The sequence below is a fragment of the Calidris pugnax genome, unplaced genomic scaffold (assembly GCF_001431845.1).
Source record: "Calidris pugnax isolate Ruff unplaced genomic scaffold, ASM143184v1 scaffold192, whole genome shotgun sequence".
Classification (NCBI taxonomy): domain Eukaryota; kingdom Metazoa; phylum Chordata; class Aves; order Charadriiformes; family Scolopacidae; genus Calidris; species Calidris pugnax.
Genome location: NW_015090919.1, coordinates 101,435 through 123,857, shown reverse-complemented (window position 1 = coordinate 123,857; position 22,423 = coordinate 101,435). Strand labels below are relative to the sequence as shown.

Genomic DNA, 22,423 nt, shown 5'->3' with positions numbered 1-22,423 from the left:
GTGACTGCTGAGGGTCACTGTCTGTCCCTTCCGTCTCACTGCAGTGGTTCAACCCTGAAAAACGTTCATTCTTCCCCAGGGAAACCTGGTAAACCTGCAGTAATGACGGCTGAATATACGGAAGAGATGAAGTGTGTACATGCTCACTTTAAATCTAGTTGTTAGTGAGAGCCATCTGGAGAAGACACCTGTCATTTCTGCTACTTCCCTGGGAGCAGATGCTGAGGAGGAAATCCTGGGGAACTCAAAAGGTTGAAAATGCTGGGATTTTGAGAAACCTTAAGGTAATTTTATAGGAATTCTTCCAGAAAGCTGCATTAGGCATGTGTGGCTGTGGGCAGTGAGAAGAATTGTGGCTGTGATCCTGCTCGCCTTCGGCTGAATGGTGAACAGGGTCAATATGCACATCTCGAGGTCATTTCGGACAAAAGGATGTGGATCATCATGCCTGTTGAACAGCTTCTTCAAAGGATTCTCCCAGCTTCATATGTGATCACTCCATCCCTAACGTGCCCCATGCACTCCATGTGTGCTGCCAGGATGCAGGTCTCTGGTGAGGGGAGAACCAGTAACAGCAAGGTGGGGCTGAGAGCCAGGGAGGTGCTGCTCAGTGAAGTGTCCAGGCCTTTCGTCACTGGGCATCTCATGCTGTGCCCCATGGGCTCATTTCAGAACTGCCTCATTCGAGTGACACCGCGGGGCCGCGAGGCACTGGTGACTGACTTCGGGCTGGCCAGGGAGGTGGTGGAGCTGCCTGTGAAGGATGTGGAGAGGAAGCTGTCTCTGGTAGGCTCTGCTTTCTGGATGGCTCCTGAGATGCTGCGGGGAGAGCCCTATGATCGGAAGGTATGGTACTGCTTCCCATCTCCTTGCGCATCCTCAGAGCTCCCGAGCAACTGTGGGGGATGTCTCCTCTACTTGCTGGTGTCATGTCCTAACAGCAGAAAACCCCTTCCCTCCTTCCCCAGGAAACATTGCCCTGCTACCTGGACCTTTGCTTAGTAATACTCTGCCTAGCAACTAGGAAGTTCCTTATCTGGCCTTGTTAAATTAAACTTTTAGGGAAGTGGATTGCTGCTGTGGACACAGTGAAACCTCTCTGAGGAAGATGTGTGATGAATTACAGCCTGATGAGCCTGTTGCAGGATCTGTGGGGGTGCCAGAGCTGTGGGAGAAGCACCAAATACATTGAACAAGAGCATGGGGCCAGGCTTTCTGAAAATGAGGCTGAACTTCAAGTGGGGCTATGATGTTTCTGGTTGGATTCAGAAGCCCAGAAGAAGTTCAGTGGTTTGCTGCCTCTCTCTCTAGTGGGCTTTTTTGATGGGCTTTTGCATAACTAATGGAAAGACCTTGTCGTTGGTACTCCCCTTTCTCATTTTTTGCTTCTGTGCATGCCTTGTCCCACCTCCCGCTCTCTCACCCCTCCTGCAGGTGGATGTGTTTTCCTTTGGCATTGTCCTCTGTGAAATCTTGGGCAGGATCCCAGCTGACCCCGAAGTGCTTCCCAGGACTCAGGTAATGGTGTTTTCTCCATGGTACCAGACTTTGGCTTCTCTCTGGACCAGAGAGACCTGTATACATGTGTATGTGTTCAAACTGAGGTTTCTCTCTAGAGGTTTTTCCATGAGAAAATCTGATCTCAAAATTTTCAGTACACAAGTGTTCAGTGCATCTATAGTTTTCAAAAACAATTTTAGATCAACAATATGAGATGAAATTTAAAGACCTTAATTCCAAATACTTCATTTCGCTTTGACATTTCAGCTTCTCCACTGAAGTGGCAGGTTAAATACAACTTCCATAAAAAATGTTTATTTTCAAATACATTACAGTTAATACACAGTTCATTTGGAAACAGTGGGCTCCCCTGAAAACGCGGCCTTTTTTGTTTCAACCCTTGCAACATTTCCCTTCCACAAAGTGGGAAGGCAAAGTTTATCCTGAAGAGCAATGAAAAACCCAACAGGAAAACAGCAAATTGCTGTTTTCCAAGGAGCAATGCAAAGAACCTGCAGTCACCAGAGGTTGTTCCATGAGTCTGTGAGACTGAACAGGAACTAACATTCCACCTGTGTTCACAAGGAGAGACTGAAGTCTGGAGGGACAAAGCTGTAGTTGTGGAAACAGCTGGCTGGACCCCTTCGACTCTCAGTTGCTGTTGGAAGACCAGATTACCTGCAGTTACTATCCTTGGCAGCCACTGTGCAGCACCTGGTGCTGGTTTCTCTGCTGGTTTCTGCTTTTGTGGCTGTTGTTGCCTTAGCCTGAGCTTTTCCAGGAGGACACATGCTGCCCTGCAGGGATAGCAGAAGGAGCAAGCAGAAGGATGCTGCAGTCATCCAGCTCTGCTAATGATTTGCCATCTGTGCAGTCCTGCCAGAGCTGATGTTGCCTGGTACTTTTGCAAAGCCATCAGTAAAATAGCTGTGATGGAGACCCTCAAAGCTTTAAACGATGACCATTTTGTGCTTTAACACCTTGAGAAGGATGAAGAGCTTTTAAATGACTTTACAGCTGAAGTCTTTTCTACATACTCTTCCCCCTTCCTCACAGGATTATGGCTTGGATGTTGCTGCCTTCCAAGGAATGATCAGCAAATGCCCCAAGCGGGTGATGGACCTTGCTGTTAGCTGCTGTCGGGTGAGATTCTTGCTAATTGTGTGAACCCTGGAGAGCTTGAACCTGCTGCTCTCAGTGCTAGCACAAAGGGCTCTGCCACTTGAGCTGTGAAGTGATGACATCTTCCTGGCTCAGTAGTATTTTTTCATCCAGCGTGCAATTTTGCCCCTAGAAGTGCTTAGTTTGTGTATTACAACCCGAAACATCCCATGGTCCTGCCTGTTCTCTTGCATGTTGACTGCAGAGTGGGAAGTGGGTTGGTGGTGATGTCCAGTCCCTCCTTAAGCCAGGCTGCAGGCAGAGGCATCTGGCTGATCCTTTCTGGAGGGCACTGCCTCGCTCTTACCAGCCTTGGTGTGACAGATACCATCAGAGCATAGTTCTCCAACCTTTCTTGCTTTGGCATAAAAGGTAACAGTGAAAGCTGGGGGGCCTCTTCATACTGCCCTAAGCTCCAGGAGCAAAGCAGAGAGAAAGCGAGGATTCAAGTTAGTCTCTGAAAGGAAGAGAAAGACAAAGGCAGTAATCAGGGAGAAAGCAGAGAAGCTGGGTGATCATAATGCACCTAATTGCTAGGAGCAAGGCAGCAAATGGAAGTAAATCCTGAGGACGTGTGAGTAATTTGTCCTGAATCAGAGGAGTGATTCATGTCAGCAACTGGCTTAGGTGTATGTATATTCAGATCTTGTATCTCTGATGGGGAGCTTCCTAATGCTTCTGCCAGAAATTACCCTTGGGGCTGTTCTCTGCCCTCATGTGATGTGCAGGTTCTGGTGCAGCTCCCCAAGCTGGCATTGCAGGGTTGGGTACAAAGGACAGCCCCAGGATGGCACCAAGAGGGTGCCCTGGGCTGTATCCCTTACTTTGGGTACATCCCGATGGCACTGGGAAGGCTGGGGGATCAGAGCCCTCAGAGAATGAGCTGCATCAGGGAGACAAGACAGTTAGATCCTGAGCGTCACAAAAAAAGTTCAGGGAATGATACATCTTCTTCCTGATACCAGCCTGCAGCCTTTCCCTGCACAGTGCCTGCCCCTGCACTGTTAGGGTGGACTTTGGGATGAGCAGTTCCCACACCCCGTCCAGGTTGGGGTGTGTCAGGCTGGTTTTCAGCATCTCGCTGCCTTTGCTTGAGCTGTGCCACACCATAGGACCTGTCCTGCGGCTCCCCACTGGACAGCTTCAAGCTGTCCCAGCTTGAACTGAACCTGGCCTTGGATGTTAAAAACAACAAAAAGAAATTCTATAAATACATTAGCAGCAAGAGGAGGACTCGGGACAGCCTCCATCATCCACTATTGGATATGGGAGGCAATGTAGTGACAAAGGATGAGGAGAAGGCTGAGGTACTGAATGCCTTTTTTGCCTCAGTCTTCAGTAATGGAGTAGAGTGTCCCCTGAGTACCCAGCCCCCTGAACTGGTAGATAAGGGCAGGGAGCAGAATGAAGCCCCTGTCATCCAGAAGGAAGAGGTGAGGGACCTGCTCCAGCACCTAGACACAAACAAGTCTATGGGCCCAGATGGAATCCACCCGAAGGTACTGAGGGAGCTGGCAGAAGTGCTTGTGGAGCCACTCTCCATCATTTACCAGCAGTCCTGGCAAAATGGGGAGGTCCCAGCCGACTGGCGTCTAGCAAATGTGACGCCCATCCACAAGAAGGGTGGGAAGGATGATCTGGGGAACTACAGGCCTGTCAGTCTGACCTCGGTGCCTGGGAAGGCCATGGAACAGATCATCCTGAGTGCCATTATGCAGCGCATGAAGGACGCTCAGGTGTTCAGACCCAGCCAGCACGGGTTCATGAGGGGCAGGTCCTGCTCGACAAACCTGATCTCCTTCTATGACAAAGTAACCTGCTTGTTGGATGAAGGAAAGGCTGTGGATGTTGTTTACCTGGACTTTAGCAAGGCCTTTGATACAGTCTCCCACAGTATCTTGGAGAAACTGGCTGCTCATGGCTTAGATGAGTATACTCTCTGCTGGGTTAAAAACTGGCTGGAGGGCCGGGCCCAGAGAGTGGTGGTAAATGGAGTTAAATCCAGTTGGCAGCTGGTCACAAGTGGTGTCCCACAGGGTTTGCTACTGGGACCCATTCTCTTTAATATCTTTATCAATGATCTGGACGAGGGGATCGAGTGCACCCTCAGTAAGTTCGCAGACGACACCAAGCTGGGTGGCAGTGTCGACCTGCTGGAGGGTAGAGAGGCTTTGCAGAGAGATCTGGACAGGCTGGATCGATGGGCTGAGACCAACAGGATGAGGTTCAACAAGGCCAAGTGCCGAGTCCTGCACTTAGGTCACAACAACCCCCTGCAGCGCTACAGGCTGGGGGCAGAGTGGCTGGAGCTGCCTGGCAGAAAAGGACCTGGGGGTGTTGGTCGACTGTCGGCTGAACATGAGCCAGCAGTGTGCCCAGGTGGCCAAGAAGGCCAATAGTATCCTGGCCTGTATCAGAAACAGCGTGGACCCGAGAGGTGAACAACTCCCTGAAAGGAGGGTGTAGCCAGGGGGAGGTCGGTCTCATCTCCCAAGTCCCAGGAGATAGGACAAGGGGAAACGGCCTCAAGTTGCACCAGGGGAGGTTTAGATTGGATATTAGGAAACATTTCTTCACAGAAAGGGTTATCCAGCATTGGAATAGGATGCCCAGGGAAGTGGTTGAGGCACCATCCCTGGAGGTGTTCAAAAGACGGGTTGACATGGTCCTCAGGAATATGGTTTAGTGGTGTGTGTGTTGTGTGGTTGGTTGTTTGGTTTTGTTGTTTTGTTTTTGGGGTTTTTTTTGGCAGAGTTAGGTTGATGGTTGGACTAGATGATCTTTAAGGTCCCTTCCAACCTAGACAATTCTATGATTCCTAGTTTGCAGCAGCCTGGACATGAATCACCAGATGCTGGGTGATGCCAGAAGGCTCCACCAGCAGGTGTGTGACACAGACCAATGCTAACGGTGGATGGATGCTGTTGGCCAGCTTTGTGGGACCCAACAGAGCTGCTGCAGAGTACCCACCTCCTGTCCAGGATGTTCTCTTCAGCTTTCCCTTCTTGTTCCAGGTGGAAGCATTTAAGAGGCCATCTTTCTCTGAAATCCTGGATGAGTTGGAGGATGTCACGGAGAGCCTGGAGCCTAGGAGGGACAATCAGCTTTCAAGCTGAGCTGCCTGCCTCCTGTGAGGCTTGGCAGAGAATTGCCCAAACTGTAAATTAACTATCTGGGGGGTCAGGAGTGAAGAAGGAAGGTGGGAAGGGAAGAGCTAAGTGATGTGCTGGTGTTTATTTAATTGTCTCTTTATTTAATAGTCTCAGTCTCTAATTTCTTGTATAGAAAACATGGTTAAAAACGGAGAAGGGACTTAGTGAGCATATATTTTTTCCTATTTGAGGTTTTTAACAGATGTAATTCGGACACTGAGCAGTCTTTGTCTGTTTGCTTGTCAAAGGCAAACAGAAACATCATCCTCTCCTGCTTTCTCGTACCCCCTGGACCCAGGGCCTTTCCCTTCTCCATCCCCTTGGCGAATTGCCTCTCAGAGGACAGGGGTCTGTGCGGTGTGAAGGAGAACGGTTTTGGGGTGCTTGGTGAGCTTCAGAGTCGCCTTATATTTCAAAGCCTTAAAGCAGCCTTGCAGGAACAGGTATGCTCTGTAATGTCTCTGGCTGGGTCTCCTGGCATTGTGCTCAGGGTGCATGCAAGCATGGAGGCATCTTGTGAGGTTTTTGAGAGTCAGCTGGGGTCACCCACAGGGTGCCAACCTGCAACCAGCTGAGATGATGGGGAGGGTGTGCCTTATCGAGATACGAACTAACCAATATCTCCTCTCAGAAGAGCTTTGCCAGACACAAGTCCCAGCATCACAACAGTCTGGATTTCTCCTCACTGCCATTGACTGGGGTTCCAACATGGAGGGTTCTGCCACCCCCCTTCTCATCCCACCACAAACGTGACAACAAGCACAGTGCCAACAGCTCTTGAGGCTGAAACAGGAGAGAGCTGGGTCCAGCATCATCCAGCATCTCACCCGTTTCTCTGCCTGGCCCAGCACCCATTGCCTCCTTGGCGATGTGGGACACTCTTGTGGGCCTCAGGGCTCATGCAGCCAGGAAGGGACTTTGTTTTGATGCTGTGTTTTCTTGTGTGGGCCAGAGGAAGGTGCTAGGGCTGCGGATCCAAACCAGAGGTGGAAAGAATAATGGCTAGAAATGGTCTGGCATTGCAAATTAAGGGAAAGAGGTGAGCAGTTGAGTCCCTGCCCTCAGATCAGCTGATTGCTGGGCCATTGTTCTGAAAGACATGTTCTGCTGGGACCAAAATGTTTGTGGGTGTAAATAGGTATGTCTGTATAGTGGTGGAGCTGTGCCTCTGTTCTTGTAGATTGTAGGCTCTTGAAACAAGGATCATTCATCTGTCCAAAAAGTATTTGTACAGTGTTTTGCCCAATGTGCCTTCAGCCTACAGCTTGAAGGCTGTTCTCCCACATAGTGGTAGATCTACCCAGAGTCCTCATCTCAAGCTTTTGGAGCTGGATTTGGTGTAATATATAGCCTAATGTCTCTGTGCCATGGTGCCTACAGAAGGGAGTGTCAGTGGTGTGCTGGGATAAAGACCAAGTGGAGGACCATGGTGCATTTTCACCAGGGATTATAAGAAATCAGGAGCTTGCATGAAACACACTGAATGGCACCAGGGTCACTACCTTAGCCACATATCCAGGGGGCATCTGCAGCTCCTCATTCCCCAGACATGCCTTTGTGCTTTTGTGGAATACTGACTTATTTGCGCAAGAAACCTCTCGCTCAACAGTAAACTGCCCAGCAAATACCTTCATCCCAGCTGGATACTGCCAGTGGGGGGGAAGCAAAGCCTCAAGAAGTAGAAGACTGAAAAGAAGGAGGAGGGAGAGTGGCCACTTTTTGTCTTGTACCAGTTTGGGAACTTCAGACCAGTGAAGTGAAATGGACTGCAACAGCAGTGCAAACAGCACTGATATACGTGTGTGTCTTCAGTGAGAACCACCCACCACCAGCATCACAGCAATGTGTTGGACGAAAATCACAGGGTGTATATTTGGCTACCAGGAGATGGACCTGAGAAGCTAACTGCAACCTTCTAAGGCTTCCCAGGCTCCCTATTCCATAGAGAAATATGCTTGAGAATGAGGAATCCAATAGTATGGCCTAACACCCAAAGCATTAAGGATACAAAGCCTTTTCCAAAGGCCACTATGGATGATGGATAGCTGTCCACCTTGGCTCAGTGCCTGGCTAGATGCATTGCTCTCACAAAGCTTTTCTCCAGCCCTCCCAGTGCTGCCTGGTCTGCCAAGCTGGAGTCTATTCTTCCTCTGCTCTTCCCGCACAAGACTAAGACTAAAGGAAGATACTTCAACATACTTATCCCTCAAATGGCCTGTTACAGGGGGAAGGTGTCCTGTTCCATGGGCACTTTCCTCTGCTGGCCACCCCCTTCCCAGGACCAGCAAGGCTTGGTGCTGGTGGTGCCCTACTGCAGACTGGGTTGGTCCTTCTTCTAGCCGTACATATGACATCCTGCAGAGCAACAGCCATGGGACTGGGACACAGTAGAAAAGGCATGTGGAATTGTATATGCTTTGGTGCTGCTGCAGTATGAACAAAGGTCTTTTGGGTTTATTTATCTGCTCAGGGTAAAAAGCTCAAAGATTAAACAGATCCAGGGTAGGGGCAGGGGAGGGAGAGATGGTAGTGGTGATGGGTAGCACAGAGCACAAAGGATAGCATTAGCAACACGATCTGAGCTGCAGTGGATCAGAACTGTGTTTCTTCCAGGCTTGCTATGCAACACATCCACTCTCGTGGTGAGGCCACATGCTGGCTCTCAGGTGACCGAAGGATATCAGGTCCTTGCTAGAAGGATGTTTGGTGCCTGCTGCAGGGGCAGGTGGGACTGAGACTGTCTGTAGGTACCATATGGATTAGAAAAGCCAATCTTGGGAGTCTGCAGAGGACAGAGGTGGTCTGTGAATTTGTCTGGTGCATTTTGTGGACCAAGAGCTTCTCTTCACTAGTCAGAGCTGGAGGGAGAGGTGAACATTCGAAACCTGCTGAGGTGACCTCCAGGTACTGGGCTGCCTGCCTCCCCTGTGCCAGGCTGATGCAAAGTCCAGGTCAGTGGTTGAATTTCATGTCTTGGAGTCCTGGCACTCACTGAAGCGACTGTGATGGTGGGTGGAGGGTCTGGGCAGCGCAGCAGGCTTGCAATTGCTGGACCTGACCAGGAACTGCCTCCTCTGCCTCTCTCCCCTCTGTTAGCTGCTTGCCGCAGGTGCCAACGGCACAGACCTGGCCATGCTGTGTTCCACAGGCCATGTGTTCCTGCATCCTCCATTGTGTCTTTGTTTGTTTTTATAAATGCCATTTGGGAATAAAATCTAGTGGTTCTTTTCCACATCAGCCCTGGCTACTGTGTTTCATCATCCTGGGTCTGCTGAGTGGTGCTGCAGAAATGCGGTGTTTCTGAACACAACTAAACGAACAGCTTTATGCTCTATCAACATAGCTGGCATAATAAACCTTTAGTTAAAAGTAATTTACAAAGGAGAATTATTTATGAGTGAGTGGCATTTTGAGTCCATTGTCCCCCCCACCCCCGTGCCCTCAGTTTGTGGCAGGGTCAGCTACTGTCTTTAAGTCACCCCTTCACGTCACTTCGGTGGGCAGAAGGTAACAGCAGCAGCAGAAGCATAGTGCAAAGGGTGCTGGATTCGTCTTGTCCACCCCAGCAGCCCATAAGCCAAAAGAACCAAATCACGGTGAAGTTATTTCCCTTCCTCAGCTGCAGCTTGTTTTGTGCTTACTCATAAGCATTAGTTACTCTTCAGAGGCAATCCTCTCACAAGGACACCTTGGAATATTGGAGGAAAGTGTTCACTGTGCCAGGACTACCGGGTCTGCTGCATCCAAACACAAATCATAGTATGTATATGTAACTAGGGAACTGGATCCTGACCTTAGGGGTTCAGTTCTTCCTGGCTGGAGTCAGTGCAAGCCCTCTGCAGGGGGCTGGGGGCTGGTGCAGGCATGGTGCCTGGGATGGACCATCAGTCCCATGGACCCTCTGCCCCACATGCCTGTACCAGCACAGGGAGAGTTCTTCTGCCTTGCAGTGATTGGGACTCATGCTGGAGGGGATGCAGTACCAGCCCATGGCTCAGTGCGCCAGCTGAAGGGACGCAGAATTTCACTCTGCAGCTGGGTCCAAGCTACCTCACCTAGCACTGGTGATAGCTTGTCCTAACTGAATATTTCCTCTATGGAGTCAGGTTGTGGTCTGGGAATATCGACCACATGGCTTGGGTAAACTCTTCTCGGTGTGCTCTTAATCCTTCTAACATCAGCGTGCTTAACAGATGACATTTAAATGTCGAAAGTTTCTGTGAAGTAAGAGAACAAGATAGAGGGGAGCAGAAAAAGGGGGTTGATCACTTCTAGCTAGGTTAAAGCTGAGAATGTCAGCAGCAGCTTGTACATCTCTGCAGAGGATTCTGTGGTTCTGCAGAACTGTCTGTGGTAGCATCTTGGGCCTCTCAGATGGGATGAGACACAGCTGGCTGCTGCAGGACCTTGCTCCTGCTCCTGCTCCTGCTGAGGGCACATCAATCTGACTGGGAGAAGAAAAACAGAGCTCTTGGAGATGGTGGAAATGGGGAAGTGACTATGGCACTTGCAGTGTGTGCTTCTTTGCTCTTTCTCATGTACCTGAAAAGAAGGGACCGGGGACAGGACCCTGAATAGGGACATGCAAAACCTCAGGTTTATTTCATAGCACATAGGTGACTTGGTGTGTTGTGCTGGGTGAGTCACCTCTTTGCTCTTCTCGCCCATAAGGTTTGCATTCAAGTGTTGTAGGGCTGGAGCTGTACACAGCTGTGCAATAAATAGGGTGATAAACTGTTAGGAACATACCACACAAAAACACACTGCTTCCAGTGAGCCTGGTCTGTCCCTGCAGTGAGGAGTTACCACTAGGCTCTTCTCCCCTACATCAGCTGTGAGGGAGTCCAGAAGCAGGAGTCCAGGAAGAAGAGACCCTTTGACCAGTTCTGCTAATAGTCAAATAAAACATCACACAAACTGGATGAGCCACATCCATCCACCAGCAGATAGCCCATCTTCAAATGCTACTGGAAACAAGGTGAAATGGAAGATACTGGTACCTGGTGGCAATTTACATGATGTCCACTTGTGCAAGGCTTGACTTGCACAAGTGGACTATAGTGTCTTGGTACCACATGTTGCTGGACAGACTGTTTTGTATCTGGCTCTTGGTCCACAGTGGCTAAAGAATGAGATCTTGGAACATGCCCTGGAGGAATGTCTGAAGCTGACTCTGGTCCCAGCTGTAGCTGTGTTGTGGAGGGAAGTGCTGGGCAATGCTACTGTGGTTCCAGAAGCTGAGGTCCCACCTGAGGTCCTGGAGCACATGCTGTGTGAGGCAGTGGGGAGGGAAGGAAGGAGGTGGCAGTGCTGACAGCTCTGTGCTGGAAGTTCAGTCCTTTCCATGCTGGTCTACATTGTGGCTCCATCACAGCCTGCAGCGTGGTCGGGAATTCACTGCCTTTCAGATGGCTCATGGGTCCAATGGCAAGAACACTGGAGGCTTCACATATGTGGATTAGACAGAAAATAACAGTAATTACCATTTAGTGTAATAATATCTGAGAGCTTTACTGCGATGCAGTAGCCTCACCATCACTTGGTCTTTAAATCAAGGTAATGCACTTTTCAGAAAAAGCTGTTCAGGCTCAGTCAGCATCTGGGGGGCTGCTGGAGACAGTCCAGGGTGACAGTCTGGTGTTTACAGGACCTCAAACCAGTACTGATCTCTTCTGGTCTCTAAAAGCATGCTCTAGGCTGAAGGTACAACCTGTAATATCCTTCCTGGTCCAATTTATCGCTCAAACAACATTATGTTTTGTGTCTTCTCTTGGCTGTTGAGTGGCACCATTAGTGCTGGTCAGACACCCTCTCACCATGTTAAACTGGCCTGAATTTCATTTCTGTTCGCTTATGGGAGTAATGGTATTCTTTGCCTGTCTTCCAGTTTATGCCATCAGCATAGCTACCATGAACACCTGGCCAGTACATCCCATTCAGGTTGGAGTAATGGCAGTCATTGTACCACCACGCTCCCTTGTATTCTGTGGCACAGTTAAAGGAGCTCATGTCGTTGTCCTGGTCTGTTGTTGAAAATGGCATGTCCTTGTGGTATGATAAGGAGTCTCCTGCAGAGAGTACATGTTCACAGTTACTGCAATGGAGAGCACAAAAGGGAACTGTGCACCACTGAAGGCATCAGTGGGCCTTGCTGGATGCAAGGCAGATTTTATAAATCCTGCTGTTCTCTTTGTTGCCCAGGTTTCCTCCTTGGTCCTGGAGAAAAGGAGTATCCTGAGCTCTCCTAAAACACACAGAGAACTTATCTATGCATGTGAATCAAATGGGCTAGATTCTGCTTGCAACTACAGGGGTATCTCTTCTCTTGCACCGCTCAATATTCTCTGCAGACATACTGAGGTCTGGACTACCAGACAGAGTTGCAGTGTACGTAAACATAAACACATAAATCCAGAGCCCTGCTGTCTCAGGTGTTGGTTTCACTCATTCCTGCAAGAGGGTTATTGAATTTTGCAGAGGATTTGTGTTCTTTTTAGAGAAAAACAAAACATCAGGCATTAAGAGAATGCAGTGGTGATGCTGCAAGTATTGAACAGCACCCCAGCCCTGGAAATGCCAAATTTCATGGGCAAAAATTTCATTCCAATGTAACTGAAAGCAGAACTTTGCCGGTTGCTGCAGAGCTGTTGGGAAGGTTACATTGGATGAGGTGCTGCTCAGGACCAGGCTCCACATTTGCTGCTAAGCCATGTGGTTGGCTTGTAGGTAATGCTCTGTGGTCACACTCTGTGGGTGATGGGAGACCTTGTCCTTCCCTGCACCAGAGGTCACTCAGCATCTGGGGTACCACGGCCAGTTTTAAAAAATTGACCCAAAATGTAGATGGTACAAAGAGTTTGCATGATACAGCCCTACACTATAAATGCTGAACACTTCTGAAATCCTCTAGAGAGCGGCCTTTCCCAGTGACCTGCTGCTAACTTACCAGCATTTCCACCCAGGAAGTCTCCTAGAACCAGTTTATATTTCTCAGACTCTCCTAAAACTCTGAACGAAGCATACTTGGCAAAGTAGTAGTTGTTTTCAAAGTCTCTCAGGTCAATGCGGAGTTCACAGGGTCCTAGAAGAGAAGGTTGACAGCAGTGGTGCAGGGCTGATGGTCAATACATATCTGGATTTTAGGACAGAGGGTTTAAGGAGCCCTGAGCTAACTTGAGAGGAGCTTTCACTACTTGAGAGATTATGATTTATTTGAAATTCCTGCAGAACCTCCTGTACCTTTGATGGCTTTCTTTTGAAGTACCTTTTCTGATCTGATGTTGGGTGGTCATGGGCACTGAGAGCTACACGTCCAGGAGTCCTGCACAAAACTGTGACTCCAAGGCTTCCCTGGCTTCTAGGTTTCCTTTTTTTGAAGTGCAATTCCCTGTGCGCAATGGGCTGCAAGAGCCTGCATGCTGTTTAGGATTAACTGTTGTGGCCTCAGATGGATGTGAGATATTCACACCAATGAATGACCAAGTGTGGCACAGGGGTTGGACCCTCAGGGCCCCAGCCCGGGATGCAGGCAGACCTTACCCAGAGAGGTGAGGAGGTGGATGTTGTCATTCCCCAACCAGAACTCCGTAAGCTGGTTGCCAAAGCCTCGTTTGTATGAGGCCCAATCTCGCAAGAAGTTCACTGATCCGTCCCAGCGCCTCTGGAAAACCTGAAGGAAAGGAGAGCCTCAGCCCCGCCAGGCCCTCCCCCACCCCCACAAAAGCATCTGCAGTACTTGGGTGGCAGAGTACATGGCAGCATGCTCCCCTACCTCAGGACACCCCTGTAGGTCTCTCTCAGGACACTCCCTAGTTCACCCCTGGGGACTGAACTCCAGGGGATCCCTCACTCACAGATGTCCTCCATCTGCCCTCAGGAATAAGGGGGAAATGAATTGCAGATTCAAGCAGGGGGGTGGGTTCCTGAGGGGGCGTTTCCATGGCCGATGTGATGCCAGCCGTAGCGTGGACGCCCGCTCTAGTTAATGGTTGCACTGCGACTGCAAACACGGGGCCTCAACGATCCGGTGGACTCAGCCTCCCAATGTACTGGGACTACAGGCGTGCGCCACCTGGTTCGTGATACTCAGCCCGCTCCCAGAGACATTTCCTGAGAGAATCCCCTGCATCCACAAGAATTCACCCAGGCTTGCTGATGTGAACCTCAGCTGTCCCCTCAGTGTGTGTTTTCCTCCCTTTTTGTTCTATTTTGGTGCAATCCTTTGCAGCTGTAATAAAAACACTGTAGAGACATAGAAACCTCATCTTACAATCCATCCTCCGCCATCTGTGTCCATGTCGCAGAAGACAGTGGTGGTGTTGCAGCCTTGGGGGTAGATGGTATACCAGCCACTCAGGATCTTTCCTTTACCCAAGAGCTCTTGGCAGTTCCTGGCTTCTGTGCAAATCAGGGAAAGAGATCAAGAGGAAAGAGTCATAATGTGCTCACTGCCCATCAGCCTCGTGCTCTAAGCCAGAGGCTTTGACCCCTTCAGCCTCCCAGCTGGCTCTTTGCACTGCCGGACTCCAGCGCACACCTATTGAGAGCTGAACCCCACTGCAGTTTCTGAGTCCATATGTCACGGGGTAGATGGACACCTTCTAAGAGATGGTCTAAGGTGCTCAGACTCCTCTCATCTGCAGCAACTCTTCTGGGGATCTGGGTGATAGAGTTGCTCTGAGTGGGATGACAAACTCATCCAAGAATTTGTCCAGGCTCAGGTACTTATGGAGGACAGAGAGTGCGTGGGTAGTTGGCAGCAAAGGAGTGGTGACACAGAAAAATACCTACCCGTAATACAGAAAACAATCTGTACAATCCTCCATGGATTTGACAGATGATACTTTTGCACATCCATATATATATATATATAATGTATAAATTTATTTTTAGTTCCCAAAACCATACCTGATGACAGAAGCTCAGATTCAGAGATGCCAAAGAATTAACTGGAACGGTTCCTATCAGACATCCCAGCTGTGTCTGTGGCTTTCATAGGGGAAAGCCCTGGGAGATGATCCAAGATGGTGGTGCAGGTGTCCATGTGATGAATGGACATGCAGCTATACCAGGCTGTCTTGTGGGCATGGGTGTCCTTCCTAACAAGTCCTGGACTTGGCCTGTTCCTTATTAGTCAAATGTTTTTACATGCCCAGGAAACATAAAAGGGGCAGAGGAGTGCCTGGGTCAGCAAGGGGCCGGTTCAGCGGCATCCCAGTCTCCCTCTTTCAGGTGTTAGAGCAGCTCTGATCTGCCCAAGCCTCTGCACATGACTGTGGCCCTATGGCATCCATGTGTAGCCAGAGCAGGTTGTAGCTCATGGAGACAGATGGGCCAACTGAAGCTTTTTTGTTTTCCTTTCTTTTTTTTTTTTTTTTTAAAGTGATTAAATTAGTCTGAGCACTATGACACATGTGAACTCTGTGTCTACTGAACATGTCACAGCAAGTGTGGTGATATAACTGCCTTCGAAGTACCAGTATGTCTATTGAGGTGTTTCTGGTTGTTTCATCTTGGAAACCAGGACACTGAGGCTCTCAAAAACTAAGACAGACCTCCCCTGTCACACACAGAGGGCAGGTGACTCGAGTAATTCTCAGAGGACATGACTTTCCTGGCATGGCTGGATTACAGAGTAGACACACAGAAGCTGCATGTGGTTGTGAGGAGCAAATGGGTTAACAGTGATATGTCCTTACTCAGTCCTTCTGTGTCACTCTGTGTTTTTTATTGCTGGTCTGTCCTGACTTCTGGTGCAGGGAGTCCACCACCACCTGTTCTGCAAAGCCAATGGTGGCATGAAGGACCTAGGATGAAACTCACCCCATGTTTCTGGAAATCCAGGCTCTCCTTTCATTCCTGTTGAACAAACAACACCATCAATTGTCTTCACCTTCTGTACCCTGCCCTCCCCTCCTCTAGCACATGGCATCATTGCTTTTCAAGACAAATCCTGCTGCACTGGTAAAGGGCTGTGATGTTAAGGGAAGTGTTTAACTCATCCAAGCACACAACAAAGGCACAGAGATAGCAGTCAGGAGGAGTAATTCAACATATGTTCTGTCCTGGCTGCTCCCAGGCCCACCAGAGGAGACCCACCAGCCCATCAAAGGCACATCTGCACAGAGTGACAAGTGCAGGTGGGAACCCAAATCACAGACTCCTGTAATTACAGCAGTGATACCCAGCACCCTCAGTCACCAGGAGCAGCTCTCCAGGATATCTAGCAGGCACATGAACTGGCTGCCAGGGTGTGGGACACGTTATAGAGGCACAAGAAGCAACAGCCTTGTCTCTCAGCATGATGTATTTTCCCCTAACATCTGATTTGGGGCTGGGAGGTCCAAAGGGCAAGACTGACACAAGATGTGTCTCTGTTGGATCTGGCTGCTCTGCCTGATGCTGGCCAGCCCAAAGAGTTGGGTACGAACATTTTGTGCCAGTGAATCCCATTGGGCTGGAACATGTGGAATGGGAGCAGGTGGGTGTGGGAAACAGGCAGAAATGCACCCATGGGAAGGCAGGGTCAAAAGCCCCGAGAAGGAAGTGGCTGCTGCTGGCAGAGGGCTTTAGTCAGTGGTTTGGGAGCAGCTCCAGTGACAGTTGGAGCAAATTGCTGAACTGGCCACCAGATCAACAGTGCTTGGTCCCCAGCTATTAACAACCCAAGCTGCAGTGAGGGATGCCACAGTGCAGACTGAGCTTAGCGACAGGTGCCAGTGGCCCTTGCATGCAGGATGCATGTTGTCCCTCTCCCCTATTGCTAGTGCTGGTAGAGAGACACAATCCTCTAGCAGTAGCAGCAGTTGAGCTTCATCTGAGCCTCTGCTTTTGCCACAGCCTGGGAAACTCAGAGGTCTGCCCAAATCTGGCTGGTCCCTCAGGCTGGGGCATGTGAAGCCTTGCAGTTTCTGTAGCTGATAGTGCTGGGCAGCAACGTCAGGCGCCCACACTGGAGGCAGCCCCTGTTCTGAACAGACGGTTTGAGAGTGGGGCTGCTCCCACCACCCAAACTGGGGCTGAGCCTACAATGGGGCACAAATGTCACCAAACAGCCCCATGCAGTACCTGGTGGGGTACTTTTATTTCTCTATAGTTACTCCCACCTGGTCTGTTGTTCCAGAACAGCAAACGGTGGAAGTTTAACTAAACCAGCTCACATGACAAATTCACCACAGCATGATTTACCTTTCGGTCCTGGGAAGCCAGGCTCTCCAGCTGCTCCTGCAAGAGACAAGAGGAGAATACTCATCACAGATGACTAAATGCGAGTGAATTACTGTGGCTCCCCATGTGTGGGGTCCACCCCCTCCATATGTCCCAAATGTACAGGAGAGGCTGTCAAGTGGTGCAAAGCCATGGTACTCTGCTGAGCGTCCCAGCTGGTGCTTCCAGCTAGTTTTCCCAGCTAGTCAGTGCACCAGTGCTCAGTTCCTGAGTGCCACATTGTACTGGGAATGAGTTTCTTTAGGAGAGACACTTTTCCGATATCTGCAGCATGCAGATCCCACTGAAGACCTTAAGCACAGCCATGGAGTAAAAGCCAATTTCTCAGCAGACATCTTCCTCTTTTCAGGGACTCATCCCATTGCAAAGAACCCCCCATTTCCTCCATGCTTCACCCTGTGCCAGCTCTTTCCTGGTGGTTTGATCCCATCCTTCTGGTCAAGTGGGCTACAATGGCATTGCATACCGAGTCCAGGCCTGGAGGCTGCTGGAAGCACTCAGCATCAGACCTATTGGCTGAAGCACCCCAAAGCTCCTCAGAGAGGGGGGGGGCATTTGGGCAGGTTTGTCATGGTGGAGGCAGGTTAGGGTAGGACTAGGGAATGTGGAGAGGTCTGATTTCAGTGGAGAACTTCAAGACGAGTAGTAGTATCTTTCCCTGTGATGTGGTACTACTCAAGGACAGTATTTCTAGTACTGACCCCATGCAAGATCCATACCCCCAAATAATGCTTTGCCTACGCTACTTCAGGGCTGTTTCTTGGACTATGACCAACTCTACAGTTCATCTCTGTAGACCCAGTCTCCCGGTACATGTCCTGAACTTGGATAGATTTATGAATTAGAGCTGAATATGTTTTGCATTACCTTTTGTGCCAGGTGGTCCTGCTTTCCCGGGGAATCCCTGGGCTCCCATTTCTCCTGCAAGGAAAGACTCAGTTTATGCATGCACATTGCAAGCTGACCAGAGGGGAGATGATACAGAAGCCCAAGCAGCTGGGCCTTGGATTTTGCAGAAACAAGGAGGCTGGGTTTCGTTAATTAGATTCAGTCTTGCCACATATTTCACTCATTCTGTTGAAGCTACATGACACTGCTACTGCCAGTGGGAGTCCTGATTTGCAGTTCACGTATGAATTCCTGTTTTGCCACAGTGGATCTGCTCCCTCTGCTAATGGGATTCACCTTCTCTATGATTTGGCTATGAAAACCCTTAAGACCTCCATCTCTCTTGCTTCCTGGGGTAGGTGGTACCAGTCCAATTCCCAAACTGTTCCCCCATAGACATGCAGGACCATTGCAGCCTCCCTCCTGCCCAGACTGTTCAATAAAGACTCAGAAAATAAATGGATGTTTTTACTGTAGAAGAAACAAGTGAGTTAGGATAGCTCACACCCCAGGACCACTTCAGACTTCTGACAGGACTCAGGAAAAAAAGACAACGCTGTGTGATCCTTCTGGATCTTTAGATGGGGTGTTTTCCTGCCGATTTGACTCTCCAGCTGCTCATAGAAGCCAGTACCAGGCCAGCCTGCTGCAGCCTCAGCTTGCTTCCCCTACCCAAAACAACACAGCCATATCCATCACTGGCATTTAGGGCCTCACCTTTTGTTCCTGGGAGACCTGGTTCTCCTTTTGGGCCAGAGGCACCTGCGATCCCTGGGCATCCTTGGAGAATGGCGAGCCGGTCAGCATCACTGAGTCCCACTATTCTCACCTCTGAGGAAATTAAAATAGTCTTCATGGAGATTATTAGGGCTCTGAAGTGTCTTATAGAGGAAGCCAAACCCTCTGGAGTTGAGGAACAGTGCAAGCAAAAGCAATGAAGGTGGGAGTTTGGAGGTGGTGTATGGATTAGCAGGGGGCATTGAGGATCTCACATGTAAGAAAAGCTAGACACTGAATCTCTCTGTCTTCAGGGAAGCTTGGTGGGAGAGGAGGCTGTTATATATGACATTACATGTATGACAAATATAACGTAGCTTAATAAAACAAAAGCTGAGAGGTGCCCTGAGGGGGTATTGACAGTAGAGTAAGTGACATTGACGGATCAGTGGACAGTAAAGGTTCTACTAAATTTCCTGACAGCAGGTCAGTTTGAAATTGCCTCTATGGCCTTGAGGAATTTAGACAGAAAGCTGTGTTGTGCAGCATCCCTAGGGTGCCCGGGTGCCTGGCATCCAGCAAGCACTTGACTGATCCTTTGTATTGCTCTGCATCCTTTACTAACTGGGCCAAGACACCATGAACAAAAAGCCTTAACCAGGATGGAAAACCTTGACTGGGACAGCCAGCTCCTTGAGATCCCATTGGTGAGTGGGGGAGGATGCACATCTTTGATTGGAGCCAGCAGTTCTGTAAAGTGGCTGCTGGGACTTCAGTCTCCCTCTTACCCTCCTTCCACTTGCAGCTGAATTAATAAACATAGAAGGAAAAAATAATATTCTCCCTCTCTCCCTCTCTCCCAAGCTTCTTGTGTTACGGGGGAGATGAAACAGGCTGTCTCAGTGGGATGGCAGTAGGATTTGTGCCCCACTCACCTGGGCAGGTGTCCTGGGTATCGCAAGTAGTTGCTGTTAGGCTGAGCAGTGCCAGGAGGGTTGGGGCTGCCCCCCCCATGGCCAGCACCACTCTCTGCTCTCTGCGCAGCTCCCCTCATCCACGTCCCAGGCGCTGTGGTTAGCATTGACCCATCTAAGCCTTTTATATCTAACAAAAAGCCCCAGCATAAGCCCCACCTCTGCGCTTGCGCACTGCCTGCTCTCAGGTCTGGGACTCTGGCTGAGTCTCAAGCTGCTTCCCAGATAAGCCACTTTCCACAAGTCTGATGGGGAAGTTCTTGGCCAGCTGCCCAGACTGCCTCACCTCTGATCTCTGCAAATTTTGGATGCCTTTCCCCTACCATTTTGTATTTCTAGAGGAAATGAAGCAGCAAAATCATAGGTTTAGCTCAGTGCAGACACCTCTCCTTATCCTGTTTGCTAGCGGCCCTTTACAAAGAGCAGAGTTTACAGTGTAGATTGGGAGACAGTTACTGGGAGACAAAAAGCCCCAGGTCAACTGAGCCCATTAGCAGAAAGAAGCCTGGCTCATTCTCCAACGCTCCAATTCCAGACAGCGCAGCACTACTTTGCAACCTTCAAACAGAGGTTTCAGCTTATACATGATCCATGATTGATACAGAGTCAAAACTTTGTATCCAAGCAAGGTTAGGTGGGCAGAGTTTGATTCTTTTTTTTTTTTTTCCCACCAATTTTTTTTTTCACTTCATTGTAATACCAAGCAGGATTTCTGTTTTGCTTTGCTGTTGCTGTGCCCTGTACTCCACTCATTTGTGACAATATTACTAGAGGTCCAAAATCATCGAGTTTTACCACCATGTTACCTTCAGACACAGAGCCTGTAAAGTTTATAAATTTTAGCAGAGGGCAGAGTTTAAGTTTTTTTCTCCATATTGTTGCATCCCGGTTCAGAGGAGACTGATTTCCTGGAGCCTTTCCCAGCTATAAGGATATCAGAGGCAGAACGTAGCTCCCTCTCAAGCACTTTCTTCTATCATGAGCAGAACATCCCAAATTCCAATGATGTCTGACAGCCTACTTTAAATTTAAGCAAATAGGAGGAGGCAGGGGAGAGGTAAGTATTTGGTGGTCACTTAAATTCTGTGTCCCCCAAATAGCCCACACATACACACACTCATGTACACATTCTTATACATATTCACATATGCATGCATATAAAATAATACTTGAGTAGATGCTGTGATTACTGTCTTTCCTGAGAACCAATTCTGGCAGGGAAACACACATGTTGCTGCCCCTGTCTGAAAAACGTGTAGGGAAATCAGAGGGATTGTGGTCAGACTGGTTGCATTCAAGTTTGAGATCACTCTACATGAGAAGAAATATCTCATCCATGGTAAGTGCTGGGCATGCAATTCTTGGGGCAAAACAAGAGCAGTTTCTTTCTTCAACCTTTCAGAAGGAAAGAGAAAAAGGATGAGCAGGTGCTTCTGAGCTTCTAGGGAGGGAGAGGTCTATGTGGGGCAGCGATAGGGTGACTGGAGACCTGTCTTCAGTCTTCTGTCTTCTATGCTCTTCTCATATCTGTACAGCCTGTGCTGCCTGACTGGGACAGACTCGTTGCTGGCCCATGGGGCAGATGAAGAAGAGCCAGCCCCCTCTCCTCCCCAGTGCCTGTGCTCTGTGCCTGGGAATGACTGCAATACCTTGTTCCAGCTATTTCAGCTGTTCTTGGTAAATCACTCCAAAAAGCAATGGTAAAACTGGCCTTGCAGATTACCCCATTGTTACAGTCTCTCAAGGGCTCCAGGCCAAGGGTCTGGCCAAAAAGAAAAAAAAAGTAAGAATGGGTTTGCCCAGCTTTTCCCAGTTGTTCCATTAGCAGAGTGGTCAGCTCTGGGTTGGGCTGAGAACGCATGTTGTGGAGGCAGCTGTGATTTTTCTGCCCAGCACTGATGCATCCCCTTAGGTGTTACCAGCTGCAGGTTCCATCCAACATGGGGGACTCCTGGAGTTGTCACCCCACTTCTATCTGAGGAGAGCAGCAGTGTCTTTATGGATGCAGCTACTTTTGGGAGCAGGGGGAAAACTGCCAATGAAAAAGCTTAGTCCAAAGTAGGTCAGGCCCCCAAGGGTAGATTTTGAAATTGGCCCAGTGATCAATATGTCCTTAATTGCTTTTCCTCAACCCAGGACTCAGTGAAGATTGCAGAGCTGATAATTTATGCCATCAGCAATTCCTTATATGTAGATTCTCCCTTGAGCCCTAGGAAACATCCCCTGTGAATCTTGAAAGTCCAGGATGACTTTGGGGATGAGAAAAGAATTTTAAGCACACAGGGTGAGTAGGGAGCACCTCTGAACATTGTGACTCATCACTTCACCTCTAGAGACATAAATGCCAAGAGTGACGTCCCCAGGATTGAACTGATCTGCAAATCCCCAATAAATTAAGTTTAGCAAATCAAAAGGTGCAACCAGATGACAGAAGAGATTTAAAAACATTAGTGTGAGAGCATCTTAACTATGTGAAACAGGGATTTAGCACTGGTTAATGCAAAATTGTAAGTGAAATTCTGGGTCATGGTGGGGTCCTGGTGCATTGCTGCCACCAGGATGCTACAGGTTTGCACGGAGCGCGGGGAAAGTTGCAAAATCTGTAAATACCTAAAACAAGCAGCAAGCCACAGTTACTGCACTCTACTCTGTACTAACCTAAGGAGATTGCCACACAACTCCTAAAGCTGCAAGAAAGGCAGACATTTGGCACAGGCATAAACTCCAGCTCCCCTGGCATCTGACAACTGGCCACAGCCATTACCAACCCAGCCCACCACCATGACCTTCCCTGGCCTTACACTG

General features: G+C 49.2%; 2 protein-coding genes across 3 annotated transcripts in view; one reads left to right on the top strand and one right to left on the bottom strand.

The window, feature by feature from the left end:
• The window catches only part of ANKMY1 (ankyrin repeat and MYND domain containing 1), a 102,809-nt gene that overhangs the window by 23,436 nt on the left and 56,950 nt on the right, over positions 1–22,423 (top strand). Inside the window, exons 6-7 of the mRNA XM_014949737.1 lie at positions 673–846; positions 1,435–1,518. Coding sequence (XP_014805223.1) covers positions 673–846; positions 1,435–1,518 — 258 coding nt within the window. The remainder of the gene's footprint in view (positions 1–672; positions 847–1,434; positions 1,519–22,423) is intronic.
• On the bottom strand, positions 10,389–19,707 carry LOC106892508 (ficolin-2-like). 2 transcript variants are annotated; one of them, XM_014949734.1, is made up of 9 exons: positions 19,580–19,707; positions 18,645–18,758; positions 17,907–17,960; positions 17,001–17,036; positions 15,636–15,671; positions 14,083–14,210; positions 13,353–13,482; positions 12,760–12,894; positions 10,389–11,256 (listed from the first exon to the last, which is right to left on the bottom strand). In XM_014949734.1, the coding sequence occupies exons 1-9, from the start codon at positions 19,656–19,658 to the stop codon at positions 11,033–11,035; spliced, it is 936 nt and encodes a 311-aa protein (XP_014805220.1). In that variant the 5' UTR covers positions 19,659–19,707; the 3' UTR covers positions 10,389–11,032. The 2 variants fall into 2 exon arrangements, with proteins under 2 accessions (XP_014805220.1, XP_014805219.1); XM_014949733.1 differs by having other exon boundaries at positions 11,118–11,881.

What these genes read in the sequence shown, in the direction of transcription:
- LOC106892508 (XM_014949733.1), bottom strand. Translation starts at nt 19,658, where the DNA reads ATGGGGGGGGCAGCCCCAACCCTCCTGGCACTGCTCAGCCTAACAGCA. An exon ending in CCACCTCCTCACCTCTCTGG is followed by an intron (nt 12,895 to 13,352) that starts GTAAGGTCTGCC and finishes CTTCTCTTCTAG; the next exon opens with GACCCTGTGAACTCCGCATT. An exon ending in CTTCCTGGGTGGAAATGCTG is followed by an intron (nt 11,882 to 12,759) that starts GTAAGTTAGCAG and finishes TACTCTCTGCAG; the next exon opens with GAGACTCCTTATCATACCAC.